The sequence below is a fragment of the Hyperolius riggenbachi genome, chromosome 4, assembly GCF_040937935.1.
Source record: "Hyperolius riggenbachi isolate aHypRig1 chromosome 4, aHypRig1.pri, whole genome shotgun sequence".
Classification (NCBI taxonomy): domain Eukaryota; kingdom Metazoa; phylum Chordata; class Amphibia; order Anura; family Hyperoliidae; genus Hyperolius; species Hyperolius riggenbachi.
In genome coordinates, this window is record NC_090649.1 from 15,451,607 (window position 1) to 15,467,112 (window position 15,506).

Here is a 15,506-nt window from a genome sequence, read left to right on the forward strand (position 1 = left end):
CAGAGGGGATTTGGGGGGACAGGGACCCCCCTTTAGCGGCACGATAGCAGCGTTTTAGCAGGGGCACACATGCCCCTGCTAACTATGAGCTCTGAAGCGAGATTTATTCTCTCTTCAGACTCTCTTTAAGTATTTATAAAGCATGGACATCTTATGCAGAGTATATAGAGTCTTGTCACTAACTGTCCCTCAGAGGAGCTCACAATCTAGTCCCCACCATAGTCCTAGGTCTATGTATGCATCGTGTAGTGCATGTATCATAGTCTAGGGCCAATTTAGAGGGAAGTCAATTAACTTATCTGTATGTTGTTGGGTTGTGGGAGGAAACCGGAGTGACAGGAGAAAACCCACACAGGGAGAACATACAAACTCCATGCAGATGTTGACCTGGCTGGGGAGCCAGCACGGCAAGGCGAGAGCGCTAACCACTACACCACCCTGCTGCCCTATCTCTATCGGTGTAACCACCACACCACCCTGCTGCCCTATCTCTATCGGTGTAACCATGACACTGGGGCCCATATGCAATTAGCTTTCTCCTAGGAGACCATTTTTCATATTCTGTTTAAAATAAATTACTCTGGATTTGGTGAAGTTCCAAAAAAGGTGAAAATTGTTTTTAAACCACCAGCCAGCAGGAAAATACTCAGAATCATTTTGATAGTACCTTTTCCTCTACTTGTATGTACTTTTTGATTTTTTTTTGAATTGTAAAATGCGTTTTTTAAAGAGGGAGAAATTAAATGATCTAGGAGATGACTCAGGAAAAAACGTGAATTGCAGAAGGCCCCAGGGCCAATACGCAGCCCACCTTTTCTCCTGACTTATCTCTTAGGAGATCATTTTTAATTATCTCTTTACACTAACTGTTCAGCACCCTGCAAATTGAAAAAGTATCAAAAAGGAAGTTAAGAAGTGTGTAAAAATTATCCAGAGTGTTTTCTTGCTTGCTGGTCGCTTCAAATGCATTTTTTAACAAGCTGCAAAACAAAAACAAACAAAAAAATAACCTGGGAGAAAACAGAGCAGGATAAGTGAATTGCATGTGGACCTCTCTCTCTCTCTCTCTCTCTCTCTCTCTATAGGTGTGACACTGATAGCAGATCGCTGTAGGTATCTGGTTTCCTTAAAGAGGACCTCCATGCAAAAACTAAAAATCCGTCAGCGCTGCTGTAATGCAAAGTTATATATTTACTTCCAAAGTCTTGTCCCACAAAGCCACCCCAAAAGTCCCCACATTATTCCACTTCTGCCGCTTGGCCCCGCCTCCTCTCTCCTCCGAGAAAACCGCCAAGCTATTTACTGCATTAATTTTCTCGGAGGAGAGAGAGGAGGCGGGACCAAGCAGACGAAGTGGAGTGATGTGGGGACTTTTTTAGTTTTTGCATGGAGGTCCTCTTTAAAGTGACCTGTAGTGATCCACTGTGGTAAGAAAGCATATCGTGCAGCCTCGCTACCCATATCACTGCCCTGTCACTAAGGAGATCTGACTGGTGTCCAGTTAGCAGGGATGCTCAAAAAAAAAAAAAAAAGTTTATTTGGATTTCATCCATATAATTAAATCACCTGTGCGGGTGGGCGAGGGGAGGATAATCTTACCCATCTAAACTAGACGAGCTGCTGCTACTACTTGGGAGCAAACCCCTCGATCGAAGGCAACTCCCCGGTCCTCTGCTTCACTGAGACCTGGCTTAATCACAACATCCCAGACAACTACCTCGACATACCGGGCTTCAATCTTTTCCGAGCAGACCGGGACCCCTCTCTCTCAGGGAAAAGTAAGGGCGGCGGAATCTGCTTTTATATCAACAGTGCTTGGTGCTCAAACACAACCATCCTGCACAAAAGCTGCTCTCCAGATGCCGAGATTCTACTTATCAACTGCAGACCTCAGTACTCACCAAGAGAGTTTACCTCCTATGTCCTGGTAGGCGTCTATATCCCCCCGGATGCGGACACCAAGACTGCCCTGCGCTCACTCAGCGACACCATATTAGTGTGGGAGACCTCCCTCCCGGACTCCCTCTTCATCATCCTAGGGGACTTTAACAGGGCAAACCTTCGCCAGGAGCTGCCTCGTTACAAGCAACACGTCTCCTGCCCCACCAGGAACCATAACACCCTGGACCACTGCTACACGGTCCTGAAGGATGCGTACAAGGCTACTCGCTGGGCTGCCCTAGGCAACTCCGACCACTGCCTAATTCACCTGATCCCCACCTACAGAAGGCTCCTTCAAACCTCCAAGCCGACTGTCAGAACTGTTAAAAAGTGGACTGAGGAGGCCAAAGGTCAACTACAAGCCTGCTTTGATAGCACGGACTGGTCAGTTCTCGAGGCTCCCTGCCTAGAGGAATGGACGGAAAATGTCACCTCCTATATCCGCTTCTGCGAAGAGTCATGCATTCCAACAACGAACGTTACAGTCTTCCCAAATAACAAACCTTGGTTCAATGGCAAGCTACGCCACCTACGGAAAATCAAAGAGGAAGCACACAAATCCGGCACCCCAGAGGAGTTCAGGGAAGCCAGAAACTCCTTAAACCGAGAGCTGAAGGCGGCAAAGCGGGACTTCTCAAACAAACTAAGACAGGACCTTCAGTCTAACAACATACGGGATGTCTGGAAAGGCCTCAGGGCAGCTACTAATTTCAAGCCCCCTCCCCAACACACACTTCCGAGCATTGCGCTAGCCGAGGAGCTCAACAAATTCTATTGCAGGTTCGAGCACCTTCCCACCCACTCTGAGGACCTAGCAATCTCATCCTCACCCGGGAAGCCTCCTGCCACACCCCCCCAAGCGGCCACTGCCCTCCAAGCACCGGTAACTGGGTGGCTGACGTACTACGGCACCTCCAGAAGCTCAACCCCAGGAAGTCTCCAGGCCCGGACGGCATATCTCCAGCCTGCCTGAAAACCTGTGCAAGCCAGCTAGCCCCGATCCTAACGTCAATCTTCAGCAAATCCCTGACAGTGAGCAAGGTCCCTTCCTGCTTCAAGATAGCGAATATCATTCCGGTCCCCAAGAAGCCAGGTGTTACGGAACTAAACAATTACAGACCGGTTGCCTTAACTCCAATAATCATGAAAACCTTTGAAAGGCTGATTCTTTCCTATCTGAAGGAGCACACCGACACCAAAACGGATCCCCTGCAATTTGCATACAAGGCCAACCGGTCCGTGGAGGACACTATCAACATCAGTCTAGCACACATCATGGAACATCTGGATAAACCAAGCTCCTACGCCAGGATCCTGCTCCTAGACTTCAGCTCCGCTTTCAACACCATTTGTCCAACCATCCTGTATGAAAGCCTAGCACGACTTGGTGTTGACCCTAACCTGTGCACCTGGATCAAGGATTTCCTGACCAACAGGTCGCAGTTAGTCAGGATCGGCGGCTGCTCTTCCAGTGCTAGAATCACCAACACTGGTGCCCCGCAAGGGTGCGTGCTGTCCCCGATTCTCTTCTCACTGTATACGAATAGCTGTACCTCATCCGCAGACTCTGTCAAGGTCATCAAGTTTGCAGATGACACCACCATAATAGGCCTCATAGATGAAAACGGCGAGCACGAATATCGTAAGGAGATTGAGCGGATCCTCAGGTGGTGTAAGGAAAACAAACTTGTATTAAACACAGCAAAAACCGTGGAACTAATTGTGGACTTCAGAAGGAACGCTCCATCTCCCAGTCCAGTCTCCATTAATGGTACTGAGGTCTCCAGGGTACACAGCGCTCGGTTCCTTGGCACCACCATCACAGACAACCTGAAGTGGGAGGCGAACTCCTCCGTAATTCAAAAGAAAGCCCAGCAGAGGCTGTTCTTTCTCAGGCAGCTGAAGAAGTTCGGGATGTCGCGGGAGCTAATGATCAGCTTCTACTCTGCCACCATCGAGTCTATCCTTTGCTCCTCCATCATTGTCTGGTATTCCGGGGCTAATGCAAGGGACAAACACAAACTCCAAAGGGTAATCAGTGCTGCTGAGAAGATCATTGGGTCACCCCTGCCGACCCTGGACATCCTACAGTCATCTAGAATGAGGTCTAGGGCAAACAGGATCATTCAGGACCCCTCCCACCCGGGTAGTCGCTTCTTCGTCCCCCTTCCTCTAGGTCGCCGTTATAGGACCATTCTCACCAAAACCACGAGGCATAAAAACACCTTCTTTCCCCAAGCGGTTGCTCTACTTAATCATGCACTCTCCCAACTGACACCCCCTAATCTCCCCCAGCCACCCCTCTGCGGAATACGAGCACAGAAGGAACTTGTCTCTAGCTGGCCACGCAGTACCACGTGTCACCGTACAGTATGTCCGCTTGCATAAGATAATTCTGCCAACCAGATCTATGAACTGATCTATGAACTGCTGCTGCCTGTTAAACTGACGTCTGGGTGTCTCTGTAGCTAAGAACCTGTACCAAGTGCTGTTTGCCAATTGCTGTCACTGTCTTGTCAAACTGCGGTTGTGTCTATGTAGCCATTATCTGTACCATGTTGACGTTGTTTTTTATGCCAATTGTTTTTGATTTTTGCTTTTCATGCCAATTGCCGTGTGTCCACAAAAAATTCCGGGTGCGGCTCCTGCCGCACTTGGCGAATAAAGTTGATTCTGATTCTGATTCTGATTAGTCGTCTTCTTAGCTCCATCCCTTGGTGCCTCCCAGGGTATGTTCCAAGCCACTGTCACGTGACTACAATCACTTCCTCCTTCAACCCGGAAGGAGGAAGTAGTCGCGTGACCGTCTCTTGGAATGCAGCGTGGGAGGTGCCGAGGGATGGATCTAAGAAAACGTCTGATGGGTAAGATTATCCTCCTCTCACCCACCCGCACAGGTGATTTAATCATATGGATGAAATCCGAATATAAAATAAATAAAACCTATTTCGGACATCATCCGGTGATCATCACTGCCAGTTAGTTCACATAGCTGGATGAGAATTTGACTAAAGAGCTATTAGTTCTGTCCATGTGATCGCTCACTGCATTATTGGCCAGGCTATGAGAAAGCTGGAGGTACAGGAAGGGTGTGGTCAGAGGTGGGTGTGGTTTGCCAATACCCAGTAGACTAGTCCAGTTTAGCAAATTAGTTTTAGTTTGGCCATACACTGCCCTACTTTTGCGTACAGTTAAAAATGGCGCCGGCCGAATGGCGCCATTTTTTGAATAATATTTTTTAAAAACGATATTTATCGTATTTAGTTTCAATGGTCATCTTCATTTGCCATTGTAAAAGTTTTTTTTTTTTTATTTAATAACATTGTTATACCTAATAGCCCTAACTAAACCGCTGCATTCCTGACGCTCTAATCTAACTAATTGCCCCCCAAAGTCCCCGGGGGGCAATCCGAGATTTGTTTCCCAGTGAGGCAGGGCTAGGAGCTGCAGCCCTGCCTCACGAGTGTCTGTCAGTGGCGGATCTCCGCCTCTCCCCGCCCCCTCAGTCTTCCTTCGCTTAGAGGGGCAGGGAGAGGCGGAGATCCGCCGCTGACAGACATGTGTGAGGCAGGACTGCTGCTCATAGCCCTGCCTCACTGGGAAACGAAGCCTGGATTGCCCCCGGGGAGTTTGGGGGGCAATTCGTTAGATTAGAGTGTCGGGAATGCGGCGGTTTAGTTAGGGCTATTCGGTATAACAATGTTATAAATTAAAAAAAAAAAAAAAAAAAAAAAACACCTTTTACAATGGCAAACGAAGATGAAAATTAAAACTATAAATAACATTTTATAAACAAGAAGATGAGGTTTAAAACAATACATTTCATACTGACATCCTGCGCCATTATTTCACTATAAAAACGATAAATATCGTTTTATAATAAGTCTATGAGGTACCGTTTGTATACCGTAGGCGCTAGGTGCCGTTTTTCACTGATCCGCTACTTTTTCCCCCCCATCAATGCCCCAACATGCAGGCCCAATCGGCTGAACAATTAATTTTTTAGCAATTTGCTCGATCCTACCCGATGAAAGAAATCAAATAGTGGTGGGTCGTGAGACGCTACAGATCACAGGCCCCACAGCGTTGCTTCAAGAAGTGGTCTTTTCGCACAGTTTGAGGGTTTGAATTCTTTTTCAGTTGTCAGTATCTGTGCCTTATATATTTTTTGAAATCTGGTTTTGTAAGATGTTAAATATTTCATAAAGGAGTTGTATCATTGCATCTGACTAACATCTACCGCGTTTCCCCGAAAATAAGACAGTCATTAATTTTTGCACCAAAAGATGTGCTAGGGCTTATTTTCAGGGGATATCTAATAGTTCTATGAACACACAAGTTCCTGTGCTGCGTGTCCTCCTGCCTTCCTTACAGTCCCGCCTCTTCCTCTGCTGGATCCACCTCTTGTGTGCACCTGCGTCCTCTTTGTACCTTTTAGTGTCCTCCTGGTGTCCCCCTCTGCCTCCATGTCCTCCTCTATCACCTGTCCTCCTGTGTCCCATGTAACCCTACGTCCTCCTGGTGTCCTGTGTTCTCTAATGTCCCCCTGCATCCTCCTCTTACCCCTAGCTCCATGTCACACTGTCCCCATGTCCTGCGATGTCCCCTAAATCTTCCCACAACTCCATGCAGCTGTGTCCCCGATCTTCAGCCTACAGGGAAGAAGCTTGTGTTTTTACTGGAGCCAATAATCTCATAGGCTGGACCATGGCTCTGTTATTGGGCCGATCACTGCACACGCTGAGTAACAGCGACTGCAGTGATTGGCCCAATGTTAGAGCCTTGGACCTGCATGCGAGACCATGGGCTCCAGTAATAACACAAGTTGCCATACTTTTTCCCCTTACTGCCACTAGGGCTTACTTTCAGGGTGGAGCTTATATTTCAAGCATGCCTGAAATTCCTGCTAGGGCTTACTTTCAGGGGATGTCTTAATTTCAGGGGAAGAGGGTACATTAAAAATGTTATGAAAAGAAAAGTGCAATACTGCGTTACAGATCAATTTCATGCAAAAATCTATTAAAAAAATGTAGGTTTGTTGCTGTGGCGCTTCAACAAGTAATGGGGGCATCCAATATTCTCACCCCTCCCTTGCCTGCCCCTGGTGACCCTCCCAGCCTGGGGGCTCATCTCACAAGGGTCATAAAGGTGTGGCCATCGTAATCTTCACGCTCATAACAAGTGTAGGCACAGAACACCTGATCTGTAGGATGGGAGTGAAGTAGTAGTTGGAGCCCCCTTACAGCTCTGGGCCCCCTGCAGCCACAGGGGCTGCTCCACTTTAGTTACGTCCCTGGTATGTTGTGTGCGGCGAGATTGGATCAGGTAGATCCTCCTCACATCAGATGATGATCTGAGAGGTATCTTTCAGGCCACATCAACCAGTAATGGGCAGTGCTCAATCAGGCTGCAATGGAAATAAACCAGCAGGTGTGCACCGCCCCCCAGGGACTTCAACTACACACCTTGAATGCAAATCTATGCACCAAACCCTAATCTAAATAAACGGAATGCAAACTGATGATACACATGGATGCAGCTAGCCATAGGTAGACTTACATTTTGTACAGCAGGATATATTGGCAGCGCTTCCAAATATAGGCTGAACCTGACTTGACCAGCTGCATAGGTGTGCAGAGCCCAATACATGGGCAGTTTACACAACTTGCCTTCAAAACAGATGCAGCAAAGGATTGTTCAATACGAGACTCTTCCATGACGATGACGTGCCCTAATCAGAGACAAGAGACCTAATCAGGTCATACTAAGTTATAACAGTTAGCTAGTAACTAGGTCTCTGAGACTAGTGTTCTACAATCTGTGCACAGGCTGTCCTTGAAGTCAAGGTCTTCCTTTACTGCATAGGTTTTGAATGCAAGTTGCCTGTGTGTGGGTGCTGCACATCTACGTAGCTGGTAAACTCGGGTGCAGCCTGTATTTGGAAGCGCTGCCAATATCTCCTGTTGTATGATAATTTTTAACGAAATCAATTTCTATTTTAGCCTCCACCATTAACAAAAACCCACTTCCTGGTGCCAAACCATAAGCAGAGCTGTTCTCATCTCCCTATCCTTTCCCCTAACACTTCTAACCCCAGCTTTTGTCATTGTCCAATTTGGCTGCGGCCGCATCTGACAAACAACCAGTCCATTGTTATAGCAAAGCATTGAGGCCCAAACCACCAGAGTACCGATAGCAGCACCGATCACCAGTGCAGAACTCGCCGGCTCCAGCCTCACCGTGGTGGCTGAGGTTTCTATTTTTCTATCCAATGAGTTTAAAACATTTCCTGTATGTTAGAACCTGCTTCTATATCACCTTGCTTCGACACCAGTAACTTCTTACAGTTACGTCTCACAGACTGAGATCACTTGACTCTCCACACAGCAAGTAGGAGATAGACTTCCTCAGGCTTCTTCAATGTTTACGTTATTTATTCAAGTAACAGAAATACAGATAGATACAGTTTATCATCTCCTGGCAAAGCAGACTTCCATGTTGCGTTACAGCTGCATGAGTACCTTCCTGCTGAAAGTACCCAGGTCTTCTTGTATCTACTCTATGTTACATCTAGACTACCTATGTACAGCATACATTATATCAGATTACAGAAAGGAAGCACATACTTAGAGGTCCCAGTCAGCCTTGCGAGCTATTGCGAAAGTAAAGAGCAGAATGAGCTCCCATAGCTCCCTCAGCCTTTAATACTGACTAGGAAAGAGTTAAATATGACATCATCTTCGCCACCCCCTAGATCAGACTATTGGTGGACCCACTCGTGGTGTCATCATACACACCTACTTGATTAATAATCAATGAGGCTTCTGACCTATATGCAGGAATGTGGATATTTACATAACATGGCTGATGTTTATTGTTCTAGTGGCGGTATATGCCCAGGTCAGGGAGACCTGCGGCCTTGTACTAGAACAGCTTCTTGGTATGTTCTAGTTCTGCTGACAGAACTGTAGATTTTCTCTCTCAGAGAAAATCCCCTTAAAGGGCCGATCTGCACTCCAAGCCTTTTTGACTAACTCAGTCCAAATAACTGAGGCCTACTTAAATTATAACACTGCAATTACTCTATAAACACCTATTCCCATGTGTGTTGTTGCAGGGAAGAGGATCTGCCCGGGGGAGGGGCTGGCTCGGATGGAGGTCTTCCTCTTCCTCACCGCTCTGCTGCAGAAGTTCACCTTCCGTCCCGCCAACCCCACCGACACCTTCAACCTTGCGGAGCGGAGGAGGGATTTCCGGAAAAAGGGGCTGTCTTACCACCTGATAGCCAATCCCAGGAGAGGGAGGAGGAACAGACACACATCATAAATATTATCCCTCCAGCAGAAGGAAGACCTGTGTGCAGCCTCCGTAGTCTGCAATGCTGGACCCTAAATGCTCTGCAGTAATTCTAGATGATATGTATTTTATATGGAGGCCACTGGGACTGACCAAGCTCCGCGAGAACTGGACATCCATTGAGATGCTAATGATAGCAGCTTGGATACAAATATAATGCAAAAGAGTCTTGGAATCAGCCAGATAAACTTCATGACCATTTGAAATGGTCCAGACCCAAGCTGCCTGGAATCTGCATAAATATGCAGGCAACTGCACAGAATTGGTTTTAGCTCATAGGACAAACTCGGCTCTCCAGCTGTTAAGGAACTACAAGTCCCACAATGCATTTGTTTTTATAAATCATGACTGTAGCTGTCAGACTCCTGCAATGCATTGTGGGACTTAACAGCTCCAGTTCCTTAACAGCCGGAGAGCCACATTTGCAGATCACTTACATAGGCTGTTATTGTGTTCAATAGTCAGAGGCAGAACTAAAAAAAGGTTTTCAGGAATCACCAACTCTCTATGTAAATAGTGGCTTTTCTCAGTATTTCCAGCCAGACAGAACAGGACCCAACAAACCACAGCAGTGTAGATAACCTTATACAGTAAAAGCAAGTAGAACAGTGACAGCTACAGGCCAGATGTATGAGCACCACAGCCATCAGTGAGGACTTTTTTGTTAGAAGAAGAGGAGGTCGAAGGCAGACAGGCTGTGTAGACAGTGAGGTTATAGTTTCACCCCAATTATGCCCCATCACATCCATTACCTGTGGGGGATGGAAGTACAGGAAGTCATCACCAACTTACCCAACATGCAATGTCCTCTTACAAGGCACAGCATCTACATACACATGGGGCCCAATACACTCATTCACCCAAGTTCTCTCCTAGGTGATAATTTTCACACCTTAACAAAATGCCTTTTAAGCCACCAGTAAGGAGGAAAATACTTATAATTCTCACAGAACTTGTTCACCTGCTTTTTGGTACTTTTTCAACTGAATAATGCTGCATCTCTTAGGAGAAAAAAGTGAATAGGATCGCGCCATGGCCCGGCAACCCTTCCCTTGAAAAGTCTGAGTGCATCTATATCATCCATCTGGCACACACATTCAAAAAAGGCGCACGGTAATATGGGCACCAGATCATACCAAACAGAGTAAGGTTATTTTACCAATGTTCTACAGTCACCTTCAATAACCAATACCTCACACCAACTCCAGAAGCCGCCCAAGTCAAGCACTGGTCTGCAGCCAGTATACGGTTCAGCTACAAAACACAGCCTCCCAATTACTCACCCCCTGCTTCTACCTCCAGTGCTGCTCATCCAATATCCAGGTATCCGAACTTCGGGGGGAGAGGGGCGTTAGAGTGAGAGAGATTTGGAAGCATTTTAAGCTATTTAAAGGCCACTTCCGGTTTTCTATCCGGATATCCGAATCCGACCGGATATCCCGGATACTGGGGTCGGATACCAGATTCTACTCGGATACCATAAAGTTTGGATTTAGATATCCAATTCGGATCCAGATATCTGGGTATCCTGATCCAAATTCAATTCGGATTTTGAAAAGGAGTATCCGAGCAGCACTGTCTACCTCCAACATGATCTAAAGTTCAGCTACAGGATATTCAAATCCATGAGCCCCTTACTGACCCCCATACTGCCAATAACCGATTCCTGAGGGATGCTTACTGACCCCCACCACCGACAGCCGATCCCTGGGCAATGCTTACAGATCTCTTATAGGCCGCTTTTCTTACAACTACATACTTAAATTCCATGTGCCGCCACATACTGTCCACCGCTGGTAGCAAGAGTTCAGCTATGTAGAGCCTCCAGTGCCCAAATTATTCAGCTGATGCCGTCATAGGCACAATATAGTTGTGGTCAATGGCAGCACACAATTTACTAATCATAACATTTCTAAGAACAGCATAGAAGAAGTTCATCAAGAACATACCGTGAACTGATGCCAAATGGCTTGTGATGACAGACTGAACTGCAGTCTATGTTGGCAGAGAGTCTGGAGGAAATATGTTCAACTTTAAACACAAAAACGTTTCCCCCAGCCTGCCAGTCATGCTCCAAGGCTGGAAACCTTTACACGTACTCTCAAAAACACACCTGCACATACAAGTCTATAATTTGCTATAGGTCACAGTGGAGATCCGCTGTCTCATCGCATACATCTAAAAATGGCGCACCGTTCTGCCAATTTACCATAAACCGCTATTTACTGTTTTAATGTAAATACATTAAACCGGTAAATAGCGTTTTAAGATACATTTATTGCAGAACGGTGCGCCATTAAAAAAATGCAGGGGGCTGGCTAGTCTAGGCAGCGGGTGTTGGGGGGAGAGAGACAGCGGACACTGGAGAGAAAATAGGCATCAGGGGAGGATGTGTGTAATATGCATACATTACCTTGCCCCGGCCGGTGATCGCTCCTTCCCTCCGCTCCTTCACTTCCTAGTTTGTTTGCTGTAGTCCGGCAGCCAGCCAATCACCATGCGGGGAGTGAAACCACATGGTGATTGGCTGGCTGCAGGACTACAGCAAACTAACAAAAGAAGTGAAGGAGCGGAAGGAGCGATCGGCAGCTGGGACAAGGTAATGTATGCATATTGCACACATCTCCCTCCCCCCCCCCCCCCGATGCCTATTCCCTCCAGTGTCCGCTGCCTCTCTCCCACCCCCACACCCCCTCTGCATTTTTTACGATTTATAATGCTATATAGCGTTATAAGTGTAAGGCACACTGCCTGCGCCATTTTTTAACACTTATAAAGCTAAATAGCGTTATATAATTGAAGTTAATGCAGCGTCGTTTTCATTCCCCTGGCGCCGTGCGTCATTTTTAACTGTCACGGTCTCATCTGCTAACCCCGTGTCTTCTTTCCTGTTTCCGACCCACTACCCCCTAGATTGTAAGCTCACAAGGGCAGGGACCTCCTAGTATTTCTTATTCTGCTATACATTTATCATATGATCGTGTACCCGTATTGGTGATGTCCTGACTGTACAGAGTTTTGACCCTCTCATGCATCTTTGTACAGAACTATGGCAGATAAAAATATATACCTGTACAGATTTACTTACTGTTAATTTTTTCACAATTAAAAGTCATAAATCTCTCTATACATTCCCTTTAGTAACATCAGAATTGGCCAGATTTGAAAGTCCACAGAATTGCAATGGAAATGTATCTCTGGCCATTAATGTTACTAGTGAGCAATGTGCACACAGGGATGCTAGACTAGAAGGTGACCAAATACTTGTCTAAGCAGCCCAATCTGTCTGATCACGTCTGCAGGTCTATTGCCTCAACATAACCAATCGATTCATCTTAGGAAGTTTATCAATACAAATTGTGATTGGACATGTTGGAAAAAAAAAAAAAAATTCCAAGTGAAAGTTTGGGGGCGCTTATTGTGCCCTACGCTTGCAGCTGTGGCGTAGCCAAGGAGCTCTGGGCCCCAGTGAGAGTTTCACAATGGGCCCCCTCAAGCACTTTATACATAATTGAAATGAAGCTCCAAAACCTGCCAAGGACAGCCGCAGTGTCAGTGAGGAGTAAGCGGGGGAGGGGACAGCCGCAGTGTCAGTGAGGAGTAAGCGGGGAGGGGACAGCCGCAGTGTCAGTGAGGAGTAAGCGGGGGAGGGGACAGCCGCAGTGTCAGTGAGGAGTAAGCGGGGGAGGGGACAGCCGCAGTGTCAGTGAGGAGTAAGCGGGGGAGGGGACAGCCGCAGTGTCAGTGAGGAGTAAGCGGGGGAGGGGACAGCCGCAGTGTCAGTGAGGAGTAAGCGGGGGAGGGGACAGCCGCAGTGTCAGAGAGGTGTAAGCAGGAGAGGGGACAGCTGCAGTGTCAGAGAGGTGTAAGCAAGGGAGGGGGCAGCTGCAGTATCAGAGAGGTGTAAGCGGGAGGGGATAGCCGCAGTGTCAGTGAGGTGTAAGCAGGAAATGGGACAGCTGCAGTATCAGAGGTGTAAGCGGGGAGGGGACAGCTGCAGTATCTGAGAGGTGTAAGCAGGGGAGGGGACAACTGCAGTATCAGAGGTGTAAGCGGGGGAGGGTACAGCCGCAGTGCCAGAGAGGTGTAAGCGGGGAGGGGACAGCTGCAGTGTCAGAGAGATGTAGGCAGGGGAGGGGACAGCTGCAGCGTCAGAGAGGTGTAAGCGGGGAGGGGACAGCTGCAGTGTCTAAGAGGTGTAAGCAGGGGAGGGGACAGCTGCAGTATCAGAGGTGTAAGCAGGGGAGGGTACAGCCGCAGTGCCAGAGAGGTGTAAGCGGGGAGGGGACAGCTGCAGTATCAGAGGTGTAAGCGGGGAGGGGACAGCTGCAGTGTTAGAGAGATGTAGGCAGGGGAGGGGACAGCTGCAGTGTCAGAGAGGTGTAAGCGGGGGAGGGGACAGCTGCAGTATCAGAGGTGTAAGCGGGGGAGGGTACAGCCGCAGTGCCAGAGAGGTGTAAGCGGGGAGGGGACAGCTGCAGTATCAGAGGTGTAAGCGGGGAGGGGACAGCTGCAGTGTCAGAGAGATGTAGGCAGGGGAGGGGACAGCTGCAGTGTCAGAGAGATGTAGGCAGGGGAGGGGACAGCTGCAGTGTCAGAGAGATGTAGGCAGGGGAGGGGACAGCTGCAGTGTCAGAGAGGTGTAAGCGGGGAGGGGACAGCTGCAGTGTCAGAGAGGTGTAAGCGGGGAGGGGACAGCTGCAGTGTCAGAGAGGTGTAAGCGGGGGAGGGGAGAGGTAAGCAGGGGAGGGGACAGCCGCAGTGCCAGAGGTGTAAGCATAGTGAGCCCCTCTGGTCCAGGGGCCCTGGTGCAGTCACTACCTCTGGATCCCCTATTGCTAGACCACTGGCTTGCAGAATTGCCAACGCTCGCCATGTTTTACCAGAGATTGATGAAGACTGAGAATGCAGCGTGATGTAGAGTCTATCACTAATCAGTTTCTGATTGGAGAGGGGCGAGTTTGGGCTATCAGTTGACCTGTATGGATCCAGTTTAAGGGTTCAGGGTTGGAAGAACTGAGGGGAGCAATGTGCCTTGGCCAAGATATGAATTTAGACAGAGTACATAGTGTGATTTTTTTTCCCCCATATTTTAAATGGTAACGTTTAATCTAAAACTTCAAATATTCATGTTTATTCTTAAAGAGCAACCAAAAAAAAAAAAAAATAATAATAATTTGAGTTTTATTCACCTGGGGCTTCTACCAGCCCCTGCAGCCATCCTGTGCCCTCGCAGTCTCACTCAGATCCTCCTGTCCCTGTCCGGCAGCCACTTCCGTTTTTGGCGACAGGCTGGGAATGCGAGTGATTCTTCGCGTTCCTGGCCCCAATAGCAATATAAGTATATATCCATGAACGTGAAGAATCACTCGTGTTCCGAGGCCAGTCGGCGCCTGTCGGCGAAACTGGAAGTAGCTGCAGGACGGGGACAGGAGGATCCGAGCGAGACTGAGGTCACCGGACAGCTGCAGGGGGCTGGTGGAAGCCCCAGGTGAGTAAAACTTTTTTAGGTTGCCTTATGTGTCCCTTTAAACATGTATTGTGAATAGGTTTTTTTTTTCTTTTTGAAAAAAAAAAAAAAAGTTAGGGAACCGATTTAAAGGCTATTTAAAAGGGGAAATGACACGTAGCAGAATGTAATCAATTATTCAGGAGAATACAAAATTACGCTGGTTTCAGTGTCATAAACCAATGTATCTATTAATATGTAACCCCCTATATGTCATTTAGCCTGGTCTATGATGTCATGCAGCCTTTTCCCCCCAGAGCACTCTGGGAGATGAGTAGATCAGGTGATGTACCTAGTTTTAAAGGGTAACAAAAGTAATGAAGTGAGAAAACTATGGCTGTCCTGTTTATTTCCTTTTAAACAAAACCAGTTGCCTGGCAGCCCTGCTGGTCTGTTTGGCTGCAGTAGTGTCTGAATCACACCAGAAACAAGCATGCAGCTAATCTTGTCAGGTCTGGCAATAATGTCACCTGATCTGCTGCATGCTGGTTCAGGGGCTATAGCTGAAAGTATTAGAGGAAGAGGATCAGCAAGACAGCCAGGTAACTGGTATTGCTTAAAAAGGAAACATACATGACAGCCTCTGTATAAATCTCTCTTCATTTGTCCTTTAAATAACACAAACATTCCAGTGTGATGCACCTACCAGCAGTAATGCCAGCATCTGTGATACATTTAAAAAGGGAAGGTCCGAGCACAA

General features: G+C 47.5%; 1 protein-coding gene across 1 annotated transcript in view; it reads left to right on the forward strand.

The window, feature by feature from the left end:
• Window positions 1–11,510, forward strand: part of LOC137571130 (cytochrome P450 2G1-like) — a 38,462-nt gene extending 26,952 nt beyond the window's left edge. Inside the window, exon 9 of the mRNA XM_068279856.1 lies at window positions 9,059–11,510. Coding sequence (XP_068135957.1) covers window positions 9,059–9,267 — 209 coding nt within the window. The 3' untranslated portion in view covers window positions 9,268–11,510. The remainder of the gene's footprint in view (window positions 1–9,058) is intronic.
• The last annotated feature ends 3,996 nt before the right edge of the window (window positions 11,511–15,506 follow it).